At 41.9% G+C, this 25,455-nt stretch overlaps 1 protein-coding gene across 1 annotated transcript in view; it reads left to right on the plus strand.

The window, feature by feature from the left end:
• WNT2 (Wnt family member 2) overlaps positions 1–25,455 on the plus strand; it is a 53,488-nt gene that overhangs the window by 13,084 nt on the left and 14,949 nt on the right. The window contains exons 3-4 of the mRNA XM_075274279.1: positions 9,698–9,975; positions 11,550–11,814. Coding sequence (XP_075130380.1) covers positions 9,698–9,975; positions 11,550–11,814 — 543 coding nt within the window. The remainder of the gene's footprint in view (positions 1–9,697; positions 9,976–11,549; positions 11,815–25,455) is intronic.

Below are 25,455 nucleotides of genomic sequence, written 5' to 3' on the forward strand. Positions count from 1 at the left end.
TGTGTAGCCGACGGTGTGCAGGGAGGGGAAAATGGTTTTATTATTCTCATGTCACTTGAGTAATCCCAGGAGAGGGAATAACATGGGCTTTTGTTTATAATATGACCCTTTATTAATCAGAAAGCATACGTACCATTTAAAGGGAGTCTCTCATTGGTGTCAGTGGTTTTAAGATAAAGACATTCCTGGATAGCCTTTAAAAAGGCTATTCTACTACTTCCTTCCTTTTTTCAATTCTCCCTGCCATTCTCTTGTAATCCTGGTTAATTACTTTATGTAAATGAGCCCACCGAGCACCCTGGGCGTTCCTCAGGTCCTTCAAGCACCCCTCCACATCATACCTTTATTCACGCCCCTCCATTGCTTGTGCTCCATCTGACCCTCCTCCTCCCTGGATGTTCTTTCTGCCAGATCGCGCTGCTGCATTTGAATTCTCGGGCGTGTGCAGTTCCACTCTGTTTAGAGCTGTACTGCACATGCCTGAGTGTTGTTTTGTTGTAGCTCGCTTTAGAACTCAACCTACTGCTCAGTATGCTGTTCTGTAGCGAGCTACACCAAAATGGCGCTCAGGCATGTGCAGTACTGCGCGTCTGAGCATCATTTTGGTGTGGCTTGGTGACATTTTAGTCATTTTTAATATGTATGTAAGGCGTAATAAAGGGAGTCTACCACTAGATTTGTCAATATTTAGCTATTAGAAGTAGAGCAATGCATAAGTTTAATAGGAAGACATTTCCAGTGCTTTAGTTATGTCAGTTTGCAGAATTACATTTTTTTATTTTTTATGCAAGTGAGCTAAATGATGCACCAAGAGTTTGCCCCAGTCTTTTAGTGCACCAGGATGCCAAGACACACCCTATTTAGCTCTTTTGCAGTAAGAATAAATGGTTTATTTGCACATTGTCACCATGGTAGCCCAAAACAACAGATAGATTGATTTTTGATCCTAGTAGGAACAGGAATACAAAGAGGTTACAAGTACCCATTCCCACCTCACTTCCCCAGTGTTTACTACTCCTATTAGTTTTGGGATTCAAAGAGGTCTCCAGTGTCTAGAGCTTTTTTTCATCTCATCCTTTGCATTGCATCAGGTATTTGACTCCTCAAGAGGAACCATTATGCCATAAATTGCAATGTACGATACGCTGTAGGCTGGTGTCTGTTAAATTGGTGGTTACTGCACACTGGAGGGGTTATACATAGCCCAATGAGAAGGCCACCTGAACTGGGTCTCCTTGCCCAGGTTTTCCTGGCTCCCTCTACCTTGCTTTCCCTCCTTATCTTTGGCCTGTCAGGTACTACTCATGATGCGGACCTCACATGTAACTTCTGGCACATTTATGATGACGCAGTGACTTACGCTGGATAGTGACGTCACACACTGGCATCCCATGTTTCCATCCAAGATAGGCATTGTATGTGACTGGAAATGCGGAATCATCAATGAAGCTCTCTCCTTCTCCCCCTGGAAGTGATTGAGCAGAGACAGAGGAAGCAGAGACGATTGACAGAAGCAATATTTTTGTGGCAATTATGAATATATTTCTAGGCGGAAGGTAAGACATGATCGGCTTATTGCTGCTTCAGAATTTCTGATCCTGAGGGTCAGGCTGCGCCATGTGGGAAGATTATGGATCATGCCAATAACCCTAATCCTGTAAGTAACTGTCCCCATGAGGTTCACTTTCTATCTTACTGGGTGCTGGTGCATTTTCTTACTTAGATGCTCACAGGGTGAAAAGGTTCCTGCATGGAAACCTGCCGAATAATTACAAGAAGCCCCTGGGAGCTCTTTCACAGCTAAAGTTGTAAAGCACCATAAGCCTACTATATCTAAAGACTTAAAGGAATTGTCCTGTTATGGACATTTATCTCCTATCCACAGGACAGGTGATAACTGTTGGATCACTGGGGGATCAGTGCTCCATTCCCCTATAGTGGGTTGCTGGAACTGTAATGCATCCCCAGCCCCATATAAGTTCATGGGAGTGCTGGTGACACAAACACACTGGGGCTCCATTCACAAGGAAGCCTTAGAGGGACTTTCAGTCCCCCGTCCTGCTGATTACTGGGGGACCTGGTAATTTCTTATCCATAATGGGAGAACTCCTTTAAGGTCCCTTGTTAAACAGGAAATCCAGGCATCAGTAGCAACCTTGAATCTCCCAGGGTCTGATCTTCAACCTCTGGCAAAAATAGAGGAGGACCAAAATCAACCTTCCAAACCTCAATGGTATCATCAAAGTTGGAAGAAGACGCTCTCTCTTCATCCACGGCTGGGAATCAGTAACCAGAAATCTGGGGATCTTAAGAACAATGATCTAGAGTTTTCTTCCCAGTCTCATCCAGATTTATTCTGGCCAGTACACGGTCTTCCTTCTTTAAAAAAGAAAGGAAGGGTTAGTAAAAAACCTTTAAAAACCTTTATCCCCTGTTTCTCAAGCAGAAACGGGTCATTACTTGCAACTATTTCTTATTTAAAATCTAAACGGGTCTTTATACTATACTATAATAAATCTAAAGTTCCTGAACTGGTTCATAGCCTACAAAAAAACTCAAGATGAAAACTACGAAATCAACAGTTCCCCCTCATCTAAATGAATGCAGCTATGGTCATCTTGAATCTTAACCCCTTAAGGACAAAGCCCAAAAGTGCTTTAAGGACCAGGCTTCGTTTTTCAAAACTAACGTGTCAATTTATATGGCAATAACTTTGAGACGCTATAACTTACACAAGTGATTTTGAGATCAGATGCATAGACTAACTTACTCCCTTCCTGTCAGGATCAAGCAGGTATGTGGGGGCTGCAGATTCTTGATATGGGCACCCCCCGATCTCACTGTGGGCGGTGACCTGGGGCCCCTTATCCCGGCGGAGCCCATTGGATGCGGCGGACATTTTTGCCCGCCGTATCCAAAGGGTTAAAAACCCCGATTGAAGCGCAGCTTCGATCAGGGGTGAAGGAGCATGATGCTAGCTGTGTTACAGCTAACATCGGCCCCCAATGCCGCCGGCATTTTTAGTTTAATTTTGAAACTCTTAAGATGGGGTGGTCACTATTGACCGCTTGCACTTTAAGGGTTAAACAGTGGGGATCGGTGTTATCACCGTCCCCGCTGTTACAGCGGGAGCCTGGCTGTCAGATGCAGCCGGGCTCCCATGGTGATCGCAAGAGCTCTGCTTCTGAGCCCGTGTGATCTCCATGACGTACAGGCACGTGGGAATGTGGGAACTAGCCACATTCCCTGAAGTGCATGCATGTACGTGAAATAGCGCTAAGGGGTTAAAGATTCTTATTTCTGAATGCCAATCTATCAGTCCAATCAAAAATTCCTCAGATTTGCTCCTCTTTTCCATGGAATAATTCAACATTTTCAATTTTCTCTATGACTATGATGGCAAACCTATGGCACGCGTGCCAGAGAGGACACGCAGAGCCCTCTCTGTAGGCATGCGCACTGTCACCCGAATCGCTCACTAACAGGCAATCCGGTACAGATTCCCCATTAGTGAGTGATCCCTTCTTTCAGCTGTATGTGTAAATGCCCAAAGTGGGGGCCCAATGTGGAGCATATAATACTGTGTGGGGGCGTGGTACTGTGCAGGGTTCCTTCACTATTTATATCACACAGTATATGTTTTTTAGCAGACATGGTATTAGTACAGGCCTTAATAACATTGCATGGACACTATAAAGCAAATCCTGTGCAATGTAAATAGAGAACATTAATTGTTCAAAAGTACCAAATGCAGAAATCTTTAACTTTCAGTGCAAGATCTGTAAAGCCCCATTTATATAACTGTAATTTGTGGGTCCACAATTGTGTATTAAGGTTAAATTGCAATGGCATTCCGCGATAATTTATTGGATTGTGGGATGCAGTTTGGGCACTTGGTCTAAAAAAGGTTCGCCATCACTGCTCTATGAGATATCTTCAGTGTTAAGACTGTACACCAAAATTTACCAGAAGTATTAGCGTACTTAAGGCTGAAGAATATCTAGAACCCTATCTGTATGACATATTGATTACAGTTCCCTTAATCTATCTCCTGGAAAACCAGGTATTAACAACTAAACTACTAAAAGGTTTGGGCTGCATAATCAATGCTGAGAAATCTGATTTATTCACCTGTATCAGCAAAAGATTTTTGGGAGTCATTCTAGACAAACAACCTTTCTTCCACAGGACAAGAAGGTGTCAATAAAATAAAAAATAAAGGCCTTTAAGAAAAATCCGCAAGAGCTATCGAGCAGGCCATGTGAGTTCCCAGGATTATGATGGCTTGCCTCCCAGCAGTGTCTTGGAGCCAATTCCACCAGCACCTCCTGTAAGCTCACATTCTGAGATCAGGTCTCAGTTAACATTGGACAGCAGTATATCCCTTCCAACTTCTGTTTGAAGATCTCTAGGCTGGTGGTTACATAGCCTGAATCTGGACAAGGGTGTACCCTGTTATCAGTGGGGATAACCAGCACTACAGATGCAAGTGCTTGGGGTTGGACAGCCCAGATCTGGGGTCTTTTATTTCACAGTCAATAGCCATGAAAATCCTTTTTTTTTTTTTTTTTTAATTATCAGGTGCTAAGGGCAATTTGGGGACCCAGTCAAGAGTCTTACCATCTCTTCCAGCATCACCACATGAGAATGTTTTCAGACAATTCCACAACAGCTTTTCTACATCACAAGGGCAATACTAAGTACAGATATCTTCAGATTTTAGCAGCCAAATTTTCATTTGGGCTGAATCTAACATCCTTTCTATTAACACAATCCACCTCAAGGGAAAGGACAACAGGATAGTAGAGTTTCTTGGCAGAAATTATTTGGACCCCTGAGAATGGTTTTTGATTGATGAGGTGTTCTCTCTGCTGGTTTAGAAATTAGGATTTTCAGAAATAGACTTTATTGCCTCAAGAAGAGTCAGGAAAGTTTAAAATTTCTCCTCTCTATACATGAAAGATAACCCTGTGGGGATTTATGCTCTTGCTCAGCCATGGCACTTTGGTCTTGCCTACACACTTCCTCCTCTTCCATTTATTCCAAAAGCACTTCCAAAACTTCAAAGAGAACCCAGGTAATCTTTGTAGCTCCAATTTGGCCAAAGACAGGATGGTTCGGCCTCCTAAGGGATCTAGCTATAGAAGATCCTTTCTCTTTACTAATGAGAGAACATATGTTAGTTCAGGGCCCAGTTCCAGATCCAAATCTGGGAAACCATCATCTTACTGCTTGGAGGTTTGAGAGGACTATCTTAACTAAAGGAGGTCTCTCTACTACATCCTAACAAACCAAATATTGACCAGGTTTTAGATTTCCTCCAGACAGGTTCAGAGGAAGATCTGTCTCTAAGTTAATATCTAGGCTTTGAGTTCCATGTTCGATGTTTGCCTCAGCAACCATCACTGGGTTGTGATATTTTGCGAAGCTCTAGCTAGGCTAAAACCTAGGATCACTAACCTGTCTCCTACATAGAATCTAATTTGGGTTCTTACAGCACTTATACAAAAATCATTTGAACTCATGAAGTATCTCTGAGGTTATTAACCTTGAAAACAATTTTTTTTGTGTAACCATAACATCTGCTCGCAAAATTATTGAACTTCAAGCACTCTTTATTAATAAGTCTTTTTTCATCATATTGGTTGACAGAATTGTTTTGAAAAATGATCTCACATTCTTACCCAAAGTGGTTACCTATTTTCAGTGATCCCAACACAATATCTGACCATCATTTTACGTTAACCCTAGCTCTGAAAAACTTGATCTGAAAAAGAAGACTTTCATACACTTGATGTTTATCACTCTGTACTTATCGTAGAATTACAAAACCTTGTTATTTGAATAAGAATATTTTCATCCAGTACTATGGAGCCAACAAGTGAAAGAAAGCTTCAAAATCTATCACTGCTTATAGCTGTTATGTCTGTGAAGCTTACAAGTCATCTGGGGGGTCCTTACTCTCTCTAAAAGTGCATTCTACTCATGCAATATCAGTCTTGTGGGCAGAAAATATCTTCAGCATCTCTGGAACAAATCTGTGAAGCTAGAGTGCGGTTTAACCCACATACCTTCTTTAAGCACCACAAGCTAAATTTATTGACTTAAGATTTTTTTTTTTTGTTTTTTTTGTTTTTTTTAAAATGTAGATTGTGAGCCCCACATAGAGCTCACAATGTACATTTTTCCCTATCAATATGTTTTTTGGAATATGGGTTGGAAATCCATGCAAACACGGGGAGAACATACAAACTCCTTGCAGATGGTTTTATGCCCTTGGCGGGATTTGAACACCAGGACTCCAGTGCTGCAAGGCTGCAGTGCTAACCACTGAGCCACCGTGTGGCCCCTATTGACTTAAGATTTGAGAAGATGTATTTGGTAGGAAGTTTTTGCAACATGGTTCCCTTCTTCATCCCCAATAATTTTGATTTGCCATTTCTTTGGTGTTTGGTGCTGTCATGGAGGAATGTATAAAGAGAATTATGTTTTGCCGATAATTTGGTTTTCAGGAGCCGCTATGATAGTACCATGGTTTCCCGCCCTGTATGATTTTTATGCATACTTTCTTGAGGGGTTACCTAATGAGTTTTAAGCACTGGGCAATTTAGGGATGTGGGTACTTTTTAACCTCTTTGTGTTCCTGTTCCTATTAGGGACAAGGGTCAATCTCTCTGGTGTTTGGTGCTGTCATTGGGGCTCCTGAAATTCTAATTATTGGTAAGACGTAATTTTATCTTTCTCAACACCAACATATCACTAAAGCACAGGAAGGGTATGCTTAATAAGCTTGTGACTGACCTTACACAGCACTGCTGATATCTGCATTTGAACAAGTCTGGTGGTAAACTCAATTTAGTAAGGTAATTATATCAAAATATCTTTCTGGTATATGGACAATTCAGACCAACCATTCAGATGTCGGGTATTTAAGTATTACACAGCAGAGACCCGGCGCTAATGTTTGCAATCAGTACCCACAGTAATTGTGGGCATTAAGGCCCCAGGTGGCTCGGTTCAAACTGACTGAAGCGGTATTTTCCTGGCACCACCATTTTATGGAGGATTGCTGTGCCTGGATCTCGTTCCGGGTGCTGGCGATCCATGGCCATGACAGCTGTAAGCCTATTGAAAGCTTCCAGGCTTGTCTGGCATTTACAGTGGCTTGCAAAAATATTCATACCCCTTGAACCTTTGCACATTTTGTCACCTTACAACCACAAACTTAGATGTATTTTATTGAGATTTTAAGTGAAAGACCAACCCAACACAAAGTAGCAGATAATTTTGAAGTGGAACAAAAATTATAAATGGTTTTCAAAATTTTAATCAACTAAAAATCTTAAAAGTGTGACATGCAAAAGTATTCAGACCTTTGTACTGTGATACCCGTAAATAAAATGCATTGCACAGAATTGCCTTCAGAAGTCACTTAATTAGTTAATAGAGTCCAGCTGTGTGAAATTTAGCCTCAGTAAAAATACACCTGTTCTGTGAAGGCCTCAGTGGTTTGTTAGAGAACACTAGTGAACAAACCGCATCATGAAGACCAAGGAACTTACCAGACCGGTCAGAGATACAGTTGTGGAGAAGTTTAAAGCAGGGTTAGGTTTTAAAAACATATCCCAAGCTTTGAGCATCCCATGGAGCACTGTTCAAACCATCTTCCAAAAATGGAAAAAGTATTCTATAACTGCAATCCTACCACAGAAAGACATGGCCGTCCACCTAAACTGACCGAGAAAGGAGAGCATGTGTCAGACACAGCCAAGAGGCTCATGGTCACTCTGGAGGAGCTGCAGAAATCCCCAGCTCAGGTGGAAGAATATGTCCACAGGACAACTATAAGTCATGTACTACACAAATCTGGACTATATGGAAGAGTGGCAAAAAGAAAACCATTGATCATATGTGGCATGAAAATTGCTGTTCACAGATGCTCTCCATCTAATGTGGCTGAGTTTGAGTTATTTTGCAAAGGAGAGTGGACAAAATTCTCAGTCTCTAGAAGTGCAAAGGTGATAGAGACTTACCACAAAAAATTTGCAGCTGTAATTGCAGCGGAAGCTGGCTCTGCAAAGTATTGATATAGGGGGCTGAATAGTTTTGCACGTTACACTTTTCCAATTTTTATTTGATTAAAATTTTGAAAACCATGTATCATTCCACTTCACAATCTGCTACTTTGCAATGAGCTATCACTTAAAATCTCAATAAAATACATTTAAGTTTGTGGTTGTAAGGTGACAAAGATCAAGGGATATGAATACTTTTGCAAGCCACTGTATTTGTATGACAAGCTTTTTTGATATATTAACTTTGTCTAAATATGTTTTCTACTTGCAAATCAATTTTGGGCGTTTATCTTTATTTCTTCCCATGTCGGTGGGCATGGTCCTCAGTAGATTAAAATTCTTTATTTGTTCACAGAAAGAGAGTTTTGAAAACCCACTAGTCATGTAACACATCATTTATCTAAGTTATTTGTGCTTTGTGCTCACATTTCCTATATTCGATATGTATTACAGTATTGGATAATCTATCAAATTGGATACTTGGATAATGTTTAAATACATTAGTTTCAAGACTGTGTGTACGAAACGTACTGTATGACTTTTGCCTCTCTCTCCACCTGTTTTCTGGAGTGACTTTGCATTTTACTTGGCATGTGTGAAAGCAAGACACACAAGTCCTCAAACTTTGTGCTGGACCAGGTTTAATGTTTTTGTGTAAAAACTTGTTTTTGTTTGATAAATATGTATTGCCTCAGGCAACATTTTTCATACCTTTTCATCAAATTTCAGAATTCAGTTTACTTCAACGACCCACAACAAAAAATAATAATACATTTAACCAACAATCTTGATTGACTGCATGCAATTGTTTTATTTAACATCAAGACAGGTACACAAAAGACAAACCTTCATATGAGAAAAAAAATTGTGCCAAAAATTTAAAGTAGGATCTTGTTTCTCTGGTAATATAGGTTAATACTCATTGACAAACACTTGCATTGTGCCACTTCATTTAAATTCTTTTGCAATGGTGGAAACAACTAAGCACATCAGCAAGCACAATGCTTATTCTAGTTTTAGGGCCTGCAGAAAACCTCTTTAGGCTAAGACCCAATATTGCAGAAAAGCAACTTTTTATGTTGCAGATTTTTCCTTTTTTTTTTTTTTTTTTTAGCAAAATAAAATAGATTCACCAGAAGAGAGAAGTATAGCAACTTCCTAGATATATCCCATTCCTTATGTAGCCACTACTAGGTTTGGCCCCCCCAAAAAAGGCAGCAAATTCTGCAACAAAAAAGCATTTCCGCAACATGGGGTGTTAGCCTTAGTCTTGATGTTGTTTGTTTTTTTTTTTGTTTTTTAGACTTTCACCCATTTTTCTAAAATTGTATGACAAAATGGGTTTGTTCATTTGTGCTGGGCAACAGTTCCTTGTGGTTACAGACTACAAACAAACTCTGCGCAGTCTGATCATGCAGTTGTGTTACTTATCTCCCTCTTCGCTCCCTCTTTATGCTAAGATAGTAGAAGAAGTAGTAATGAAAGAAAGTAATACATGACTGCAGGATCTGTTTATATATCTGTTTTTCAATATTAATCTAAGATATGAAGTCCAAGACAAGTGAATAATGATGTCATAATTCTATAACTAGCACAATTATGTTTTTAACTTTTTTTTTCAGGCAGCCGAGAGTCAGCTTTTGTTTATGCCATCTCTTCTGCTGGAGTAGTATTTGCTATCACAAGGGCTTGCAGTCAAGGAGAACTGAAGTCTTGCTCTTGTGATCCAAAGAAAAAAGGTTTGTCTAAGGACAACAGAGGCAACTTTGACTGGGGTGGCTGCAGTGACAACATAGACTATGGAATCAGATTTGCTAGAGCATTTGTGGATGCTAGAGAAAGGAAAGGAAAAGACGCAAGAGCGCTAATGAACCTTCACAACAACAGAGTTGGAAGAAAGGTATTCATTTATCTACTTTTTACTATGGTGCTATAAACACAAATGTGGTGTCTTGTTCCTTGTTCATTTCTATATTGGTTTTGTATTATACCATGCAGTGGCGTAACTAGGAATGGCGGGGACCCGTGGCGAACTTTTGACATGGGGCCCCCCCGACAACGAAGATCTCGACCGAGTCCCTCCTACGCATTCCTGCGCGCTCTATTATGTCCCATAGTGGCCCCTGCACACAGTATTATGTCCCTTAGTGGCCCCTGCACACAGTATTATGTCCCTTAGTGGCCCCTGCACACAGTATTATACCCAATAGTGGCCCCTGCACACAGTATTATACCCAGTAGTGGCCCCCTGCACACAGTATTATGTCCCTTAGTGGCCCCTACAGGACTAAATACTGTCACCGCTGACCGCTATACCAGGACAAATTGTGGATAAAAAAAAATCTGGTCCTGTGCATTACAATTTAGTAACTCCATGCGCCTCATATTAATAGAAGTTAACCCCATCATCTCCCTCACATTAACCCCTGTCTGCCTCACCATAAGAGTTACTGATATGTGAGAGACATGGAGGTAATAATAAAGTATCTTCATTACTATTACCCCCAAATGTCTCACATATCAGTAACTCTTATGGTGAGACAAACAGGGGTTAATGTCAGGGAGATGATGGGGTTAACTGCTATTACTATGAGGCACATGGAGTTACTAAAACACAAGTAATCCCCCCAAATGCCTGATAGTAATAAGTATAGTAACCCCAGTACGTACCTGTGTATCTTCAGTTTCATTTTCCTAGAGCAGCTTCTTCCTCTTCTCTTCTGTGCAGGAGCTCGGCAGGGATAAGCCCCGCCTCCTCCTCTCATTGGTGGGCAGAGGACAGCAGAGAAAGGGAGGGGGGAGAGAGGGGGAACGTCCTGCAGCGCTGACAGGAGCCAGACCTGCAGCTCCTGTGTCTCAGCCGTTGCTGCAGCTTCGGGGCCCCCTGTTGGTGGAAAGTATTCCACCAACGGGGGCCCCGATCATTATACTCGGGGGTCCGAAAAGACCTCCGAGCATAATGATAGCAGCGGTAGCAGCTGTCACCGGGCCCCTAATGTCCCGGGCCCTGTGGCAGCTGCTTCTGCTGCTATGGTGGTAGTTACGCCACTGATACCATGAATACATTGTAAGGCTTGGTTCACATCTGCGCATTGGTTTCCATTTGGGGTGTGCGCTTGGGGACTTCCTCCCGAATGCATAAAAAAGTGGTTACTTTAGGAAACCCATGGAACCCATAGGCTATAATGGGGTTCGCATGGTTTCCGTTTGGTTTCTGGCTGAAAAGGGGTGAAAAATGCGGAGAGACAAACAAAATGCCTGTACGGAGACTGGGCACAGATGTAAACCCAGCCTAATGGTTTTAGCATTCTTTGTATCAACCACTACATTTACTTAATACAGAATGGATATAGTTTACTAGCAGCTTTCCTTGTAACATCATTGATCACCCCACTCATTAACATTAAGGTAAATTAAAGAGTGATATGTCTAATAAGTAACTATATAGACTTACATTGTGTTTACTGCTTGCAGGCTGTAAAGAGGTTTATGACACAGGAGTGCAAGTGCCATGGAGTGAGTGGGTCTTGTACTTTAAGGACATGTTGGCTGACTATGGGGGATTTTCGAAAATCTGGAGACTTATTGCGAAAAAAATACAATGGGGCCATACAAGTTGTTATGAATCAAGATGGTACTGGTTTTACAGTGGCAAATAAAAGGTTTAACAAACCAACATCCAATGACCTGGTATACTTTGAGAATTCACCTGACTACTGTATCAGGGACAGAGATGCTGGTAAGTTTTGGAGTTATTAAAATATATTCAAATAATTCTCATACAAATGTGTAAAATGTACATTTCTAACACAATTAGATTCTTTTTAATATGTCTTGTGTTTAGTGTATACATCAAAAGCATTTCTTGATGTATGTGCTAACTATCCATCGATGACATAGCCACGTGTATGCCAAAACAATATAACTGTGTTTCAACTGTACTGCAAAGTGTTTTCAACTACCGTTTTCAATAGAAGCGGAACCGGCAGTAAAATGTCAGTATGAAGTTAATGGCAGATATATGCAGAACTATATAGTCATAAAGTTGCATAGATTTAGGATATATGTTCAGCAATACACTGTATAAGCCCCAGAAATAATGGGGACAGTCTACATTCCTGTGAGGTGCTCAATGTGAGTCACATAGCAATGTACATAGAAACTGACTTCTGGTCACCACAAAAGATGCTGTGTAACAGGCATGTCAAACTCTGGATACTCCGAGGGCCACATTAGTAACAAGAGGTTGTTGCAAGGGCCGCACACAGCAGCTAATGTCACACACGTATTTTAACAGCAGTCATGAAAACAAGATATGAAGTAGTAATATGTAACAGCAACATATATTTGCAGTGCGCAACAGCAACTAATATATTTAACAAAAATACAGCAATTAAAAACTAAACATTTATTTGCTATAATTTTTTTCAATCTTTTTTAGTGTTTTGTCCTGAGGCTTGACACCTCTTTGTGCTATCAATTGTTGGTATATCAGGCTAAAATGACAACGTAGTGCCTACTTCGATCAAAGATGATAAGTGGTGATCAGTCAGCCTTGTTCTCTGAGAAGATTTTGTTAGTTTCATAAAAGAAAATTATCTGTTTACATATACACCCTTCATCTGCCCCCAGATTCATGTCCCCCCCTCCATCTCTGCCCCCAGTTTCATGTCCCCTCCATCTCTGCCCCCAGACTCATGTCCCCTCCATCTCTGCCCCCAGATTCATATCCCCCATCTCTTCCCCCCAGATTCATGTCCCCCCCATATTCATGTCCCCCCCCATTTCTGCCCCCATATTCATGTCCCTCCTCTATCTCTGCCCCCAGTTTCATGTCCCCTCCATCTCTGCTCCCAGACTTATGTCCCCTCCATCTCTGCCCCCAGACTCATGTCCCCTCCATCTCTGCCCCCAGACTCATGTCCCCTCCATCTCTGCCCCCAGACTCATGTCCCCTCCATCTCTGCCCCCAGATTCATATCCCCCCATCTCTGCCCCCCAGATTCATGTCCCCCCCATCTCTGCCCCCCAGATTCATGTCCCCCCCATCTCTGCCCCCATATTCATGTCCCCCCCCATTTCTGCCCCCATATTCATGTCCCTCCTCCATCTCTGTCCCCAGATTCATCTCCCCCCATCTCTTCCACCAGATTCATGTCCTCATCATCTCTGCCCCCAGATTCATGTCCCCACATCTCTGCCCCCAGATTCATGTCCTCTCCATCTCTGCCCCCAGATTCATGTCCCCCATCTCTGCCCCCAGATTCATGTCCCCCATCTCTGCCCCCAGATTCATGTCCTCTCCATCTCTGCCCCCAGATTCATGTCCTCTCCATCTCTGCTCCTAGATTCATGTCCTCTCCATCTCTGCCCCTAGATTCATCTCTGCCCCCAGTGTCATGCCGTCCTCTCCATCTCTGCCCCCAGTGTCATGCCGTCCTCTCCATCTCTGCCCCCAGTGTCATGCCGTCCCCTCCTTCATCTGCCTCCAGTTTCACATTCCACCTCTATGTGCACACACATTAAACTTACCTTCTCCGACGACTCCGAGTCCTCGCTCCCCCGCCGCACTCTATCTCTCTCTCGCGCGCGCTAACAGTTGTAGACGCAATGTGACGTCATCACGTCTACACAGCAGCGTACAGCAGCGAGTAGCAGCGTGAGTATTGACATGCCTGCTGTGTGATGTAGATAGTCAGAGGGCTGCTCCCGTGATACAAATAAATGGAACAGAGGTTTGTACAGTAAATCAGGAATAAGAGAATTAATGGCACTGCTATATACCACATGTCCATAACTTTGGGACCAAAAGTTTAAAAAATATCTACTGTGCTTTTTTGAATGATAAGGTTATAGTATGATACATGAATGTTTAGAACTGCTGCTAAAAATGATCAGGCAGATTACATCATCAAGGAGAAAAATAGCACCATGAAGTCCAGTACAAGATGAAATTGTGCATTCACATTAAGCATGTATTACTATTCACCATGGGACACTATGACGTAATGCTTGTTACTCAGTGGATCTAATTTTAATGAACCTCTGTAATACACAAGATCATTTTTTTTCTGTTCAGATGATGTGACGTATTTATCGGCACTAATGGAGATAGCTGCTTCCATTGTTAGATAACACTATGATGACTTCACTCTCAGAATACCCGTCTTTTTGTACATCAGCGCTTGAAATGTATTGATCACGATGTCAGATTTACATGGAATGAGCTGATGTAGAGAGTGCACTTAAGGAATGAAATAAGCAAAGATGCACTTAACCTGATTTTATAATGTTCCTCTCGAACTGTGCTATTTTCTCTGAATTTCAATTGTATGTCTGGTATTAACTGTTCACTTAAGGTCACATTGAAAGAAATGACGTATTTCGAAGATTTACATGAAGTACTTCATTTTAACTTTGTGATTTGAATATATTATGTTTCCTTTTGAGCCATTTTAGATTTGTATGCAGCAATTACCATTCTGTGTTTTCATCTGTCTGAGATCTTTGCAGATCTAGGAAGAATGCTAGCTAACTACGCCTATATCATAACTAGGGTATGGGGGCACTCGTCCACATTAGGGAGAGTGTTCGCCTACATAGGCAGTACGGAGACTTACAAGTCATTCCTGCTCCGCTAGGGATTATGGGTAAAAAATATGCAAATCTAGTCTCCTGGATGGAATTAGGAGAACAGAGTGCACTCTGTACACCACCCTATAGAGGGCAGCATCCTTAACATCATCAACGACTCAGTTATAAAGTCTTTTAATCATAATGTAGATTTAATTGCTAAATCAGTATTTCTGTCCCAAAAGGAACAGATTCCCAACTATGGACAGCGCTGTTTCGGCCTATTGGGCCATCCTCAGCATAGTGTAGGGATACTGATTTAGCATGGTGAGAGACTATAGACCAGGGTATGGGGGCACTCGTCCACATTAGGGAGAGTGTTCGCCTACATAGGCAGTACGGAGACTTACAAGTCATTCCTGCTCCGCTAGGGATTATGGGTAAAAAATATGCAAATCTAGTCTCCTGGATGGAATTAGGAGAACAGAGTGCACTCTGTACACCACCCTATAGAGGGCAGCATCCTTAACATCATGAACGACTCAGTTGTAAAGTCTTTTAATCATAATGTGGATTTAATTGCTAAATCAGTATTTCTGTCCCAAAAGGAACAGATTCCCAACTATGGACAGCGCTGTGCACTCTGTTCTCCTAATTCCATCCAGGAGACTAGATTTGCATATTTTTTACCCATATATCATAACTAGTCAATGAACAATATACACTCTTTTAGGTAGTGTTCGCATTTTCATTGGAGGCTCTTTTAGGATCCGGTCACACAGATTCCAATTAAAATGACAAAATAGTTCAGCATGCAGCATTAGTTTATCCATGACTGATTGGTAAATGGGGATTGTCTTTATGTGATGATCCAATGACAGAGGAGATTAACAATGCAGATGTCAACCCGGCTTTATACAATTTACTAGCCCACTGTTAACCTTGCAATCCAAAGTGTATGTAGACTGCTGCCATCATTACTGACTTCTGTCATCATTACTGACTTCTGTGAAGGGAATGTTCCTAATGTACATGATAAGTAACAGCAGAACTTGGGAAATAATAAGGGCAGACTCACTGTAAGATTGTGTTCACATAACCTCATTGCCTTTTGACATTGGTATACACTGGGAGGACTCCTGACCTATACCACCAATAGAATGCTGCAAAGTATTCAACTGTATAGGTATACAATGGCATACATCACCTGTACAGCTCCTCCCTCCTTTCAACACTATATGTGGGTTTATGACATCAGAGCTGTTGGGAAACTGCAGTAGTACTATCTCCCATCCTACCTGGTGCTGCTCAGCTCTGAGAACTAGGAGCTGCTGCTTCTCTTCATTATGGTGTCCCTGCACCTGACCTTCACCTTCCACCACCTGGTCACTCTACTGGAGTGCCTGGAGCAGCTGCAAGTCATAAGTCACTTCATCACTTCTCTGGCTGTCTTAACTTCCTTCCAGCTGAGCATGGACGTTTCCTGCAGGATGGAATAATTTAGTCTAGTACACTACTTCTCAAACTGTGAGGAAGGCTTTACTGGTAAGGCGCAGCATACTGGTTGGTGAGGCACAGTCTCCTGCCAATGTCTGCTTTGGCACAAAATGGTAACCTAAAGCAGAAACTGACCAAAAAATAGAGACAAAGAAAAATCTAATAAAAATTACAAAAGTATTTATTAAATATCCCAAAAGATTAAAAAAAAAAGCACAAAATGACACAAAACAAAGGGAGACAAACAAGGGAATGTCCACTAACAAATAGCGGACAGATACCACAAACCCTCCCACCTACAGGTGTGTTAGCAATTCCCCAACAATTTCCATATTAAATATGAGAAGTATCGCAAGATAATAAGATAGTAATAGGTATAAATGAGTAACCATTATACAAGTACATGTATAGTTGGCTAGTGACAGCCAATAATCAGCTTACATGTATAGCCAGCTATAGGTACATACCCACAGACATAATAGCAGTCAAAGTAAGCCACCAAGGGGGATCCACTACACACGCCTGAGACAATTACACGCCTGATGCGTGTTTCGCCGGAAGTGGCTTCACCAGTGAAACACGCGTCAGGCGTCTAATTGTACTGTATTTAATATGGAAATTGTGGGGGAATTGCTACAGGTTTTATTTTAGGTCAGCAATTTCTCCAGCAAGGAGTGGACGTGTCGTTGTCCCAAGCAACCACTGTATGCCCGCATCCTCCACCAATTGTCAGGGTCTGGGGTTGCTAGGTAGGGTGGCATAGACACACAATTCCAGTTTCTTTAGTCCAAAACAAAGGTAGAGTTTTATTTTCACTCAAAAATACACTCACCGGCCACTTTATTAGGTACACCATGCTAGTAACGGGTTGGACCCCCTTTTGCCTTCAGAACTGCCTCAATTCTTCGTGGCATAGATTCAACAAGGTGCTGGAAGCATTCCTCAGAGATTTTGGTCCATATTGACATGATGGCATCACACAGTTGCCGCAGATTTGTCGACTGCACATCCATGATGCGAATCTCCCGTTCCACCACATCCCAAAGATGCTCTATTGGATTGAGATCTGGTGACTGTGGAGGCCATTGGAGTACAGTGAACTCATTGTCATGTTCAAGAAACCAGTCTGAGATGATTCCAGCTTTATGACATGGCGCATTATCCTGCTGAAAGTAGCCATCAGATGTTGGGTACATTGTGGTCATAAAGGGATGGACTTGGTCAGCAACAATACTCAGGTAGGCTTTGGCGTTGCAACGATGCTCAATTGGTATCAAGGGGCCCAAAGAGTGCCAAGAAAATATTCCCCACACCATGACACCACCACCACCAGCCTGAACCGTTGATACAAGGCAGGATGGATCCATGCTTTCATGTTGTTGACGCCAAATTCTGACCCTACCATCCGAATGTCGCAGCAGAAATCGAGACTCATCAGACCAGGCAACGTTTTTCCAATCTTCAATTGTCCAATTTCGATGAGCTTGTGCAAATTGTAGCCTCAGTTTCCTGTTCTTAGCTGAAAGGAGTGGCACCCGGTGTGGTCTTCTGCTGCTGTAGCCCATCTGCCTCAAAGTTCGATGTACTGTGCGTTCAGAGATGCTCTTCTGGCTACCTTGGTTGTAACGGGTGGCTATTTGAGTCACTGTTGCCTTTCTATCAGCTCGAACCAGTCTGGCCATTCTCCTCTGACCTCTAGCATCAACAACGCATTTCCGCCCACAGAACTGCCGCTCACTGGATGTTTTTTCTTTTTCGGACCATTCTCTGTAAACCCTAGAGATGGTTGTGTGTGAAAATCCCAGTAGATCAGCAGTTTCTGAAATACTCAGACCAGCCCTTCTGGCACCAACAACCATGCCACGTTCAAAGGCACTCAAATCACCTTTCTTCCCCATACTGATGCTCGGTTTGAACTGCAGGAGATTGTCTTGACCATGTCTACATGCCTAAATGCACTGAGTTGCCGCCATGTGATTGGCTGATTAGAAATTAAGTGTTAACGAGCAGTTGGACAGGTGTACCTAATAAAGTGGCCGGTGAGTGTATAGTGCAGCAACAAAAGGAAAAAATACAAAAATAAATACCTGCCTTGCTAGGCTCTAACTAAACATAGAATAGGTTACCTCACCTAGAACCACAGAAATCAAAAAGCCAGTTGAGTCCTTCAGGACACAGCTCCAAAAATATGACCTCTCTCTTTGGCTCTCCAGCCAAACTCTGCCCCCAGTCTGCTGCTGGAGCTGGCTTCTTAAGCCTCCTTGACGAGGAGACTCTCAACAGCTGAGTCGCTGCCGGAACATCCCGAAAGTGTGGACTAGAGGGGAGTGGAATGACAGGTCCCACTACCAATCTACCTGTCATTCCTAAAAATCCAGCCCAGTAACCGGAACTTTGAAATAACCCTCAGCAGACAATAGTTATCTGCTGAGAAACATTCTTTCTGGAGTTTTCTCATCTCACCCACCTTAGTAGTCTGGGGGAGATGTACACCCCCTCCATTACCTGACCAGCCATTGGCTTACACCATACAGTTTTTTTTTTAAAAAAAAAGAAAAACTGAAAACCCTTTTATAATACATTGCTGTCACACATGCTTTTCTGCTGAGAAAAAACTTTTTTCATATTATTGTTTTTCTTTCTATTTGTACAATACCACTTTCCCGTGTTTTAACAATAACAGCTTTAGTACTGGTAGAAGTGAAAAGGCTGAGCCATGAATTCATTTGGCCGTAGGTCTTCCAAAGTCAGTAGAGCATGAATTACTTTGGGCAGGATATATTTCTGCTCGCATTTATACAGATATGTCTATTTGTGGGAGACTGGGTGTGTGCTTTTGTGAATAATATGTACATTTTTATGAACTGTAAAGTATCAGGTGCCAAGTCCTTCTGTTAAATCTTTTAAATAAATTCTGCTGCTTTCCCTCCCACAATTTTGGACAGGATATAGCTGTTAATTCCAGGGGTACGTCACATGTATGGTGGCCTTGTTACAGCAGCCAGTTGATTGTGTTAAACAGCTTCTATATTAGGGGTTAACACTGCTGGGGGCCTCTGCACAAAACTGAAGAGACATAGAAATAATAAGCCAGTTGTTTGTTCAGGATGCTCAATACTAAGCTTGAAATACATAGAAACCTTTTGAGGATTAGGTTTGTAGTTAAGTCAGTCTAGAGGGAAAAGATACCCCATTTGGTAAACCACTTAAACCACTTCATTAACATGAAAAAAAAGGTTTTACTTTGCTTTTTGTGACATGCCAATAAATATAGGTCAGTATCCTATAATTTAGAGTATTTTTTATTTCATGTTTTTTAACTTTTTTTATTCCGCCTTATTAATTTGGAATTTTACTGCAGGACATTTGTCTTGGCCCAATGGCACTGACAACCTTTGAAAATTAATCCTTTGGCAAATTGGTTATTATCACTGTATCCAAGATACTTAGATACAAAAAAAGCAGTCATTTAGTTATTTTTACTATTTATTGATTTCAATGAGCGTCTTTTGGCGCTGGGAACTGCTGCATTACCAAGAAAAGAATTTTAGACATCTGATTTAAAGATTGTATATGAGCTGTGATTGTTTGGTGATCTTGTCTATTGTTAAAGGGAATCTGTTAACAGATTAAGGGGGGGGTTCACACTTGCGCTCTTCGTTTTCGTCTTCTGCCCCGGCGAAACTGGACAGGGGACGGAAACCTAGCAGTCAGTTTTAAAATCCATTCACTTGAATGGGTTTGCAAAGGTGACTGCCCGTGTGCGTTTTCTGCCTGTCTGCAGGGAAACCGTTTTTTTTTTAGCCAGACACAAAATCGAACATGCAGTCCAACCTCCACTCCCAACTCCAGGGAGTGCTGTAGCTGACGCTAAAGATCACTAGGATACTGGCAGAAGTGCAGCACCATGTGGAGGCTGGCCTGCACAGGCGCGTCAATGGGTGAGTAAATTATCGGCCACTACCTATTATAATAATGCAATAAGAAGCGGCTGATTAAAAAAAAAGAATGGCATCTACCCCTTTTCTATGCCATGAGGCACTGCTTGAGCCTAACACTTCAGGTCACCTCATGGAAGATGTGCCCCTTGCTCAAGGGTGAGACAATGGAGTGTATTTTAAACTCATGTAATTGCATAGTTATATACCTTTTAAAACTGTAAGATATACTTTTCAGCAACAAAATATCTTACTAAAAAGTCCCTGTTCTTTATAACCTGCGGCCACAATGGCCTGTCACCGTAAGCCATAATCCCCCCCACTTCCTTAAAGGGGTATTCCCACCCAGTGGAGCAACTAGGAATGGCTGGGCCCAAGACAAACATTTCACATGATATGGTAAATCGCAAGGACTTCATTAGTGCAGGTTCATATGGAGGAATTTGGAGCTGATTTTCGCCAGATTCTGCCTCTAAGTCAGCTCCAAATTCTAGCCAGAATCTGCTTCCTATTGTTTCCAATTGGAGGCAATGACAGATGCTTCTTTTTTTCCTGACACTAAAAAAAAAAGAATCCTCCTTTCATGGGTCCACAAGGATATCACTCCCCTCGGCCTTTGAGAAGATTTGCTTTGCAGGCACGTCTACTAGGAGCCTCATCTCCTCAGTCTACCAGTTTCTTGACTCACAGGCGACTGGTTCTGTCGAACACCGCTATATGTCTAGATTGAGAGGAGGCAGTGGGTAAAACTATTTCCACGGGACAGTGGCAGATTGTTTGGGCTTGGGCTCAGAGGTCCTCTCAGTGTGTGACCTTTAGGGAGGCACAATATAAACTCCTGATGCATTGGTATCACAAAACCGCCCATCTTCATGCCTTGAATGCGGCAATTCCCTTGGGGTGCTGGAGCTGTGGCACTGCAGAGGGTACTCTGTACCATATCTTCTGGACATGTCCCCTTGTCCTGGGCTTCTGGAGGGAGGTCAGAACTTTGACGGATGCCCTTTTTTTTTTTTTTGCAGGGGGTCCCTCTTGATCCCCTTGTCTATCTCCTGAACCTCCCACTAGACACCTGGGTAGCAAGGCCTCCAGGCTATTTCTCTATCTGTGTACTGCGGCAAAGACCCTCATTGCTAAAAACTGGAAGTGTGCGTGCCACTGGCCGTGATCGAAAGGCATGAGCGGCACACAGATGTCATTCATGTGTCATCTGTAAACAGGCCGGTTTTCCGCAGCCACATTTGTTGGGGCCAGTGAGCACGGTCCTCAAAATGCACAAGAATAGGACCTGTTCTGAGCTTTGCTCAAGGTCCCATACACCGGACTGTGAAAATACACGGTTGTGTGTATGGGGCCATAGAAATTAATGGCTAGCACACTGACTGTGCAGACTGTCATGTACATGAAGCCTTAGATGGAGCACTGCTGGCCTGAGCCATCTACTATCTTGTGAATGAAACAGGAACTGAGGGGGTCATGATAGAAGGTAAAACACACCGATGGTGAAACCCCTTTTAATGATTAGGCAGAACTCCCATATGGCACTCCACCAGTTCATTGAGGGAAGTGTGCATCATTTCATAGCACCATAGCTTTCTCTCTCTCTGGCTTGCAGTAGTCTGTATGCAGATCATAGACAACGTACTGATGTCTGTGGAGGCAAATAAACATCAGACAGCAGAGGCTCTGCTATATAAGGTGCTAGTAAAGAGATGCCATTTGTTATGCTGTGGATGATTTGGAAGGGGTCATTTGCATTTGTGCTGAGCAGAAACATTGTTCAATTACATGAAGGTGCCTTTGGCCGTAAAGAGGGCAAGTTGTGATGTAGAGTTCTATTCCTTTCAGTAACAGGAGCCTAATATATTATAGGATTATGATTATCTGGTTATATAGAAGGATAGTAAAGGAGATACAGGTCAATGTAGGAATTTGGATCCCTCCCACGCTCACTTCTTCCAGGTGTAAATGTAAAAAGTGAAACTTTTACAAAGAAAGGAGAAAATCTGGAAAGAAAATAGCCTAATAAATTCTTGGCGGCCCATAAATAAAAATATTAGTGAATTAAAGGAACACTAAACTTTAATGGATTCTTTTAAACAATTTTTTTTCTCCCTAACATGTCGGAATAGCCTTAAGAAAGGCTATTTGTCTTCTACATTTCCTTGTCTTCTCTGTGCTGCCGTTCGCCTGCAATCGCTGGCCACGAGAAAATGGCCGCTTTCAATACTGTGGAAGCAGCCATTTTTCTTGTGGCCGTTGGCATGTGCAGTCAGCTTGTCCTAGGCCCGAAGCATAGAAGTTAGAAGACACCACCAGAAGAAGACCTCGTTGCAGAAGAAAATGGAGGCCATGCTGGAGAGCTCTCTGGCAGCATTGGGGACGCCCCCAGTGCTGTTTGAGTGCTGGGGCCCGTCCCCAGAACTGCGAGAGAGCTCATTTGCATACCGAGAAAAAACGGGATTGCAGACGAACGGTGGCACGGAGAAGACAAGGAAAGGTAGGAGAAGAGTAGCCTTTCTTAAGGCACGTTTCTAAGGCACGTTTAAGGCCTTTCTTAAGGCTATTCCGACATGTTAGGGAGAAAAAAAATGTGTTTAAAATATAGGATCCCTTTAAAATCTATCCTTTTTAGTATGATTTTTTTTTTCCTTATTTTCTGCTGTTTAAACCAGGGTGTACCCTATAAGTCAAGTGTGTTTTATAGTTTAAAAATTGGTATATAGATTAAATAATTGAATTGTAAAATAAATTAACTAAAGTCCGTATAATAGATCCAACACTGCAGAAGTCAACATGGCCTAAATTCACCAAGATAGAAAAATCCCTTTGAGATTAAGATATTGTACCAATCTTTGAAACGTGTCAATGTTATTCCTAAATGCATTATAAAAACGCATTCTTGTAAATCTGGTTTTTTTTGAGAAATTTTTTGCTTAATTATATTATTTTCTACTTTTTTCTTTTCCACTTAGCACGTTAGAAGCTAAAGCAGTGTGACCTTCATCCTTTCTTTATGATTTTGTTCTCATCTTTGTGCATGCCAACTTTTCTCATATCTGCTTTCAGTTTTCAGTGTTTTCCAATTAACGCTGATAAAAGCCATATGAGAAGATGAAAAACCACTATGAAATGTTTCCCTTTGCAAAAGTAAACTTGTAGGGCTAAACTTTTGAACGCCCAGTAGAAATGAGAAATAGTTATTCTGAAAATTGACTAATATTTTCCCAGTTCCCAATAGTTGAAGGACACTCCCAGTCCTCCAAAGCATTGCTTTACTATTGTATCTGAACGCAGTATTTCTTTCCAGACAGGTCTCCTTCTCATTTCCTGTGTATTCAGCAGGGTCACTTTAAAATAATACACTCCGTGAAAAATGTATTTTGTATTTAAAAGCAAAAGAATTATGCTGATCAGAATCTCCAACTATTGCATTCACTTGTGAGTATCCATGTGTGATCTCACTGAAGTATATAACAGCATCTCAGGGTTAGAAGTCGCATTGATTTATTTCATGGAGTTATTATTGTCAGTAACCGTAAGATCCACATTCTTGCATTACCTGTTAGGTTAGTCGCTTTTTTGCTCATAGAATCCAATACTCTCAAGCAGAACTGTCAACATTGAATTAATATTATCTTTATATATATAATCTCTAAAAAGTATGTTAAAGGGAACCCGTCAGGTGGTTTTTCCACCCTAAAATCACATCAAGTAATGAACTTTCTTATGGTGTCTCTCTTACATTCTATTGGTCCCTCCTGTATTATTCTCTAGCGTTCTACATACAGGACATATAACAACTAAAGAGGTTGTTGTCCAGAATTAGAATAACAAGATTGCATGCCACCAAACCTATCCACACATGTCTGATATTGCAGTCCCATTCAGTTCAAATACAACCCAAGAACATATAAAGTGTCTGAATGAAAGCAGTCATGTTCTTCTAATATTGTACAACCTTTGTTAAGGGATTGTGCCAACAATACAAATGGCAATAAGTCAATTGAATGTGGATTTTACAGTAACTGTGTAAAGTATTTGGAATTTGTGGGTCATTGTAGTGATGGTCTGTTTGTCATTAGAGATGAGCGAACACTATTCGAAATGGCCGTTTCGAATAGCACGCTGCCATAGAAATGAATGGAAGCGGCCGGCACGCCGACTTTGCCGGCGGTCGACCGCTTAACCCCCCGCATGCCGGCTACGTCCATTCATTTCTATGGGAGCGTGTTATTCAAAACGGCTGCTTCAAACAGTGTTCGTTCATCTCTACTCGTCATGCATACCCAGTAGAATACAATACAACATCAGCTGGTTGGACAGTGAAAAATAGGGATATCATTTAGAAAGAGACACGCTCAGAGAAAAAGTGCAGCATGGGCTGCAGTAACCTTTAACTGTAAGGGTATGTTCATACAGAGTTTTTGGCAGGTGGATTTTGACGTGGAATCCCCCTCAAAATCCACCTGCAGAAACATCTTCCATTCATTTCAATGAGAGTTGCTCGCTTTTTTTTTCCTGCTACCAATTTTTTTTTTTTCAGCTAGCAGGAAAATACATGTCCTTTCTTCACGTGGATTCCGCTGCTGAGTCAGCTGCAGCGTCTGCGGCTCGAGACCCACTCCTGATTAGGCCCATTCATTTGGGCCTAATCAGGAATGGGATGCCGATGCGCTACATCAGTATTCCATTGTGGCTAGCCACGCGGAAAAGTCATATGGTGGAAAAGGTTTCCGCCATGTGAACTTATCCTAAAAAGGTATACATCTTGATCCATTCCAAGCAGTGAGGAGAAAAGCATCTAGCACGGCAGCACGGTGACTCAGTGGTTAGCACTGCAGCCTTGCAGCGCAGCAGTCCTAGGTTCAAATCTCGCCCAGGACAACATCTGCAAGGAGTTTGTATGTTCTCCCTGTGTTTGCGTGGGGGTACTCCGGTTTCCTCCCACACATCAAAGACGTACTGATAGGGAATTTAGATTGTGAGCCCTATATGGGACAGTGACTGTCAATGTCTGTAAAGCACTGCGGAATATGATGGCGCTATATAAGTAAGCATAATAAATAAATAATAATAATCTAGATGAGCCCCTCACCAATCTGGATTGATGTCCTCCTTATCAGGTATGATGGTTAAGGTCAGAGGAGCACTGAATGGTGATCTAATAGCTGTTCCCCTTATTACTTGGCTTGTGTCAGTACACCTACATTTTACTATTATAAATGCTGTTGTCCATGTTGGGCTTTCACTATATGTTCAGCTTAAATGTTATCTCCACCTTTTTCATTGACAGTACAGCAGAAGCTTCAGTGTATTCTGTATGACAACCTCACTAGAATGACATGTACAGATCCATTCATTTTGATCAC

The sequence above is a fragment of the Leptodactylus fuscus genome, chromosome 5 (genome assembly GCF_031893055.1).
Source record: "Leptodactylus fuscus isolate aLepFus1 chromosome 5, aLepFus1.hap2, whole genome shotgun sequence".
Lineage (NCBI taxonomy): Eukaryota > Metazoa > Chordata > Amphibia > Anura > Leptodactylidae > Leptodactylus > Leptodactylus fuscus.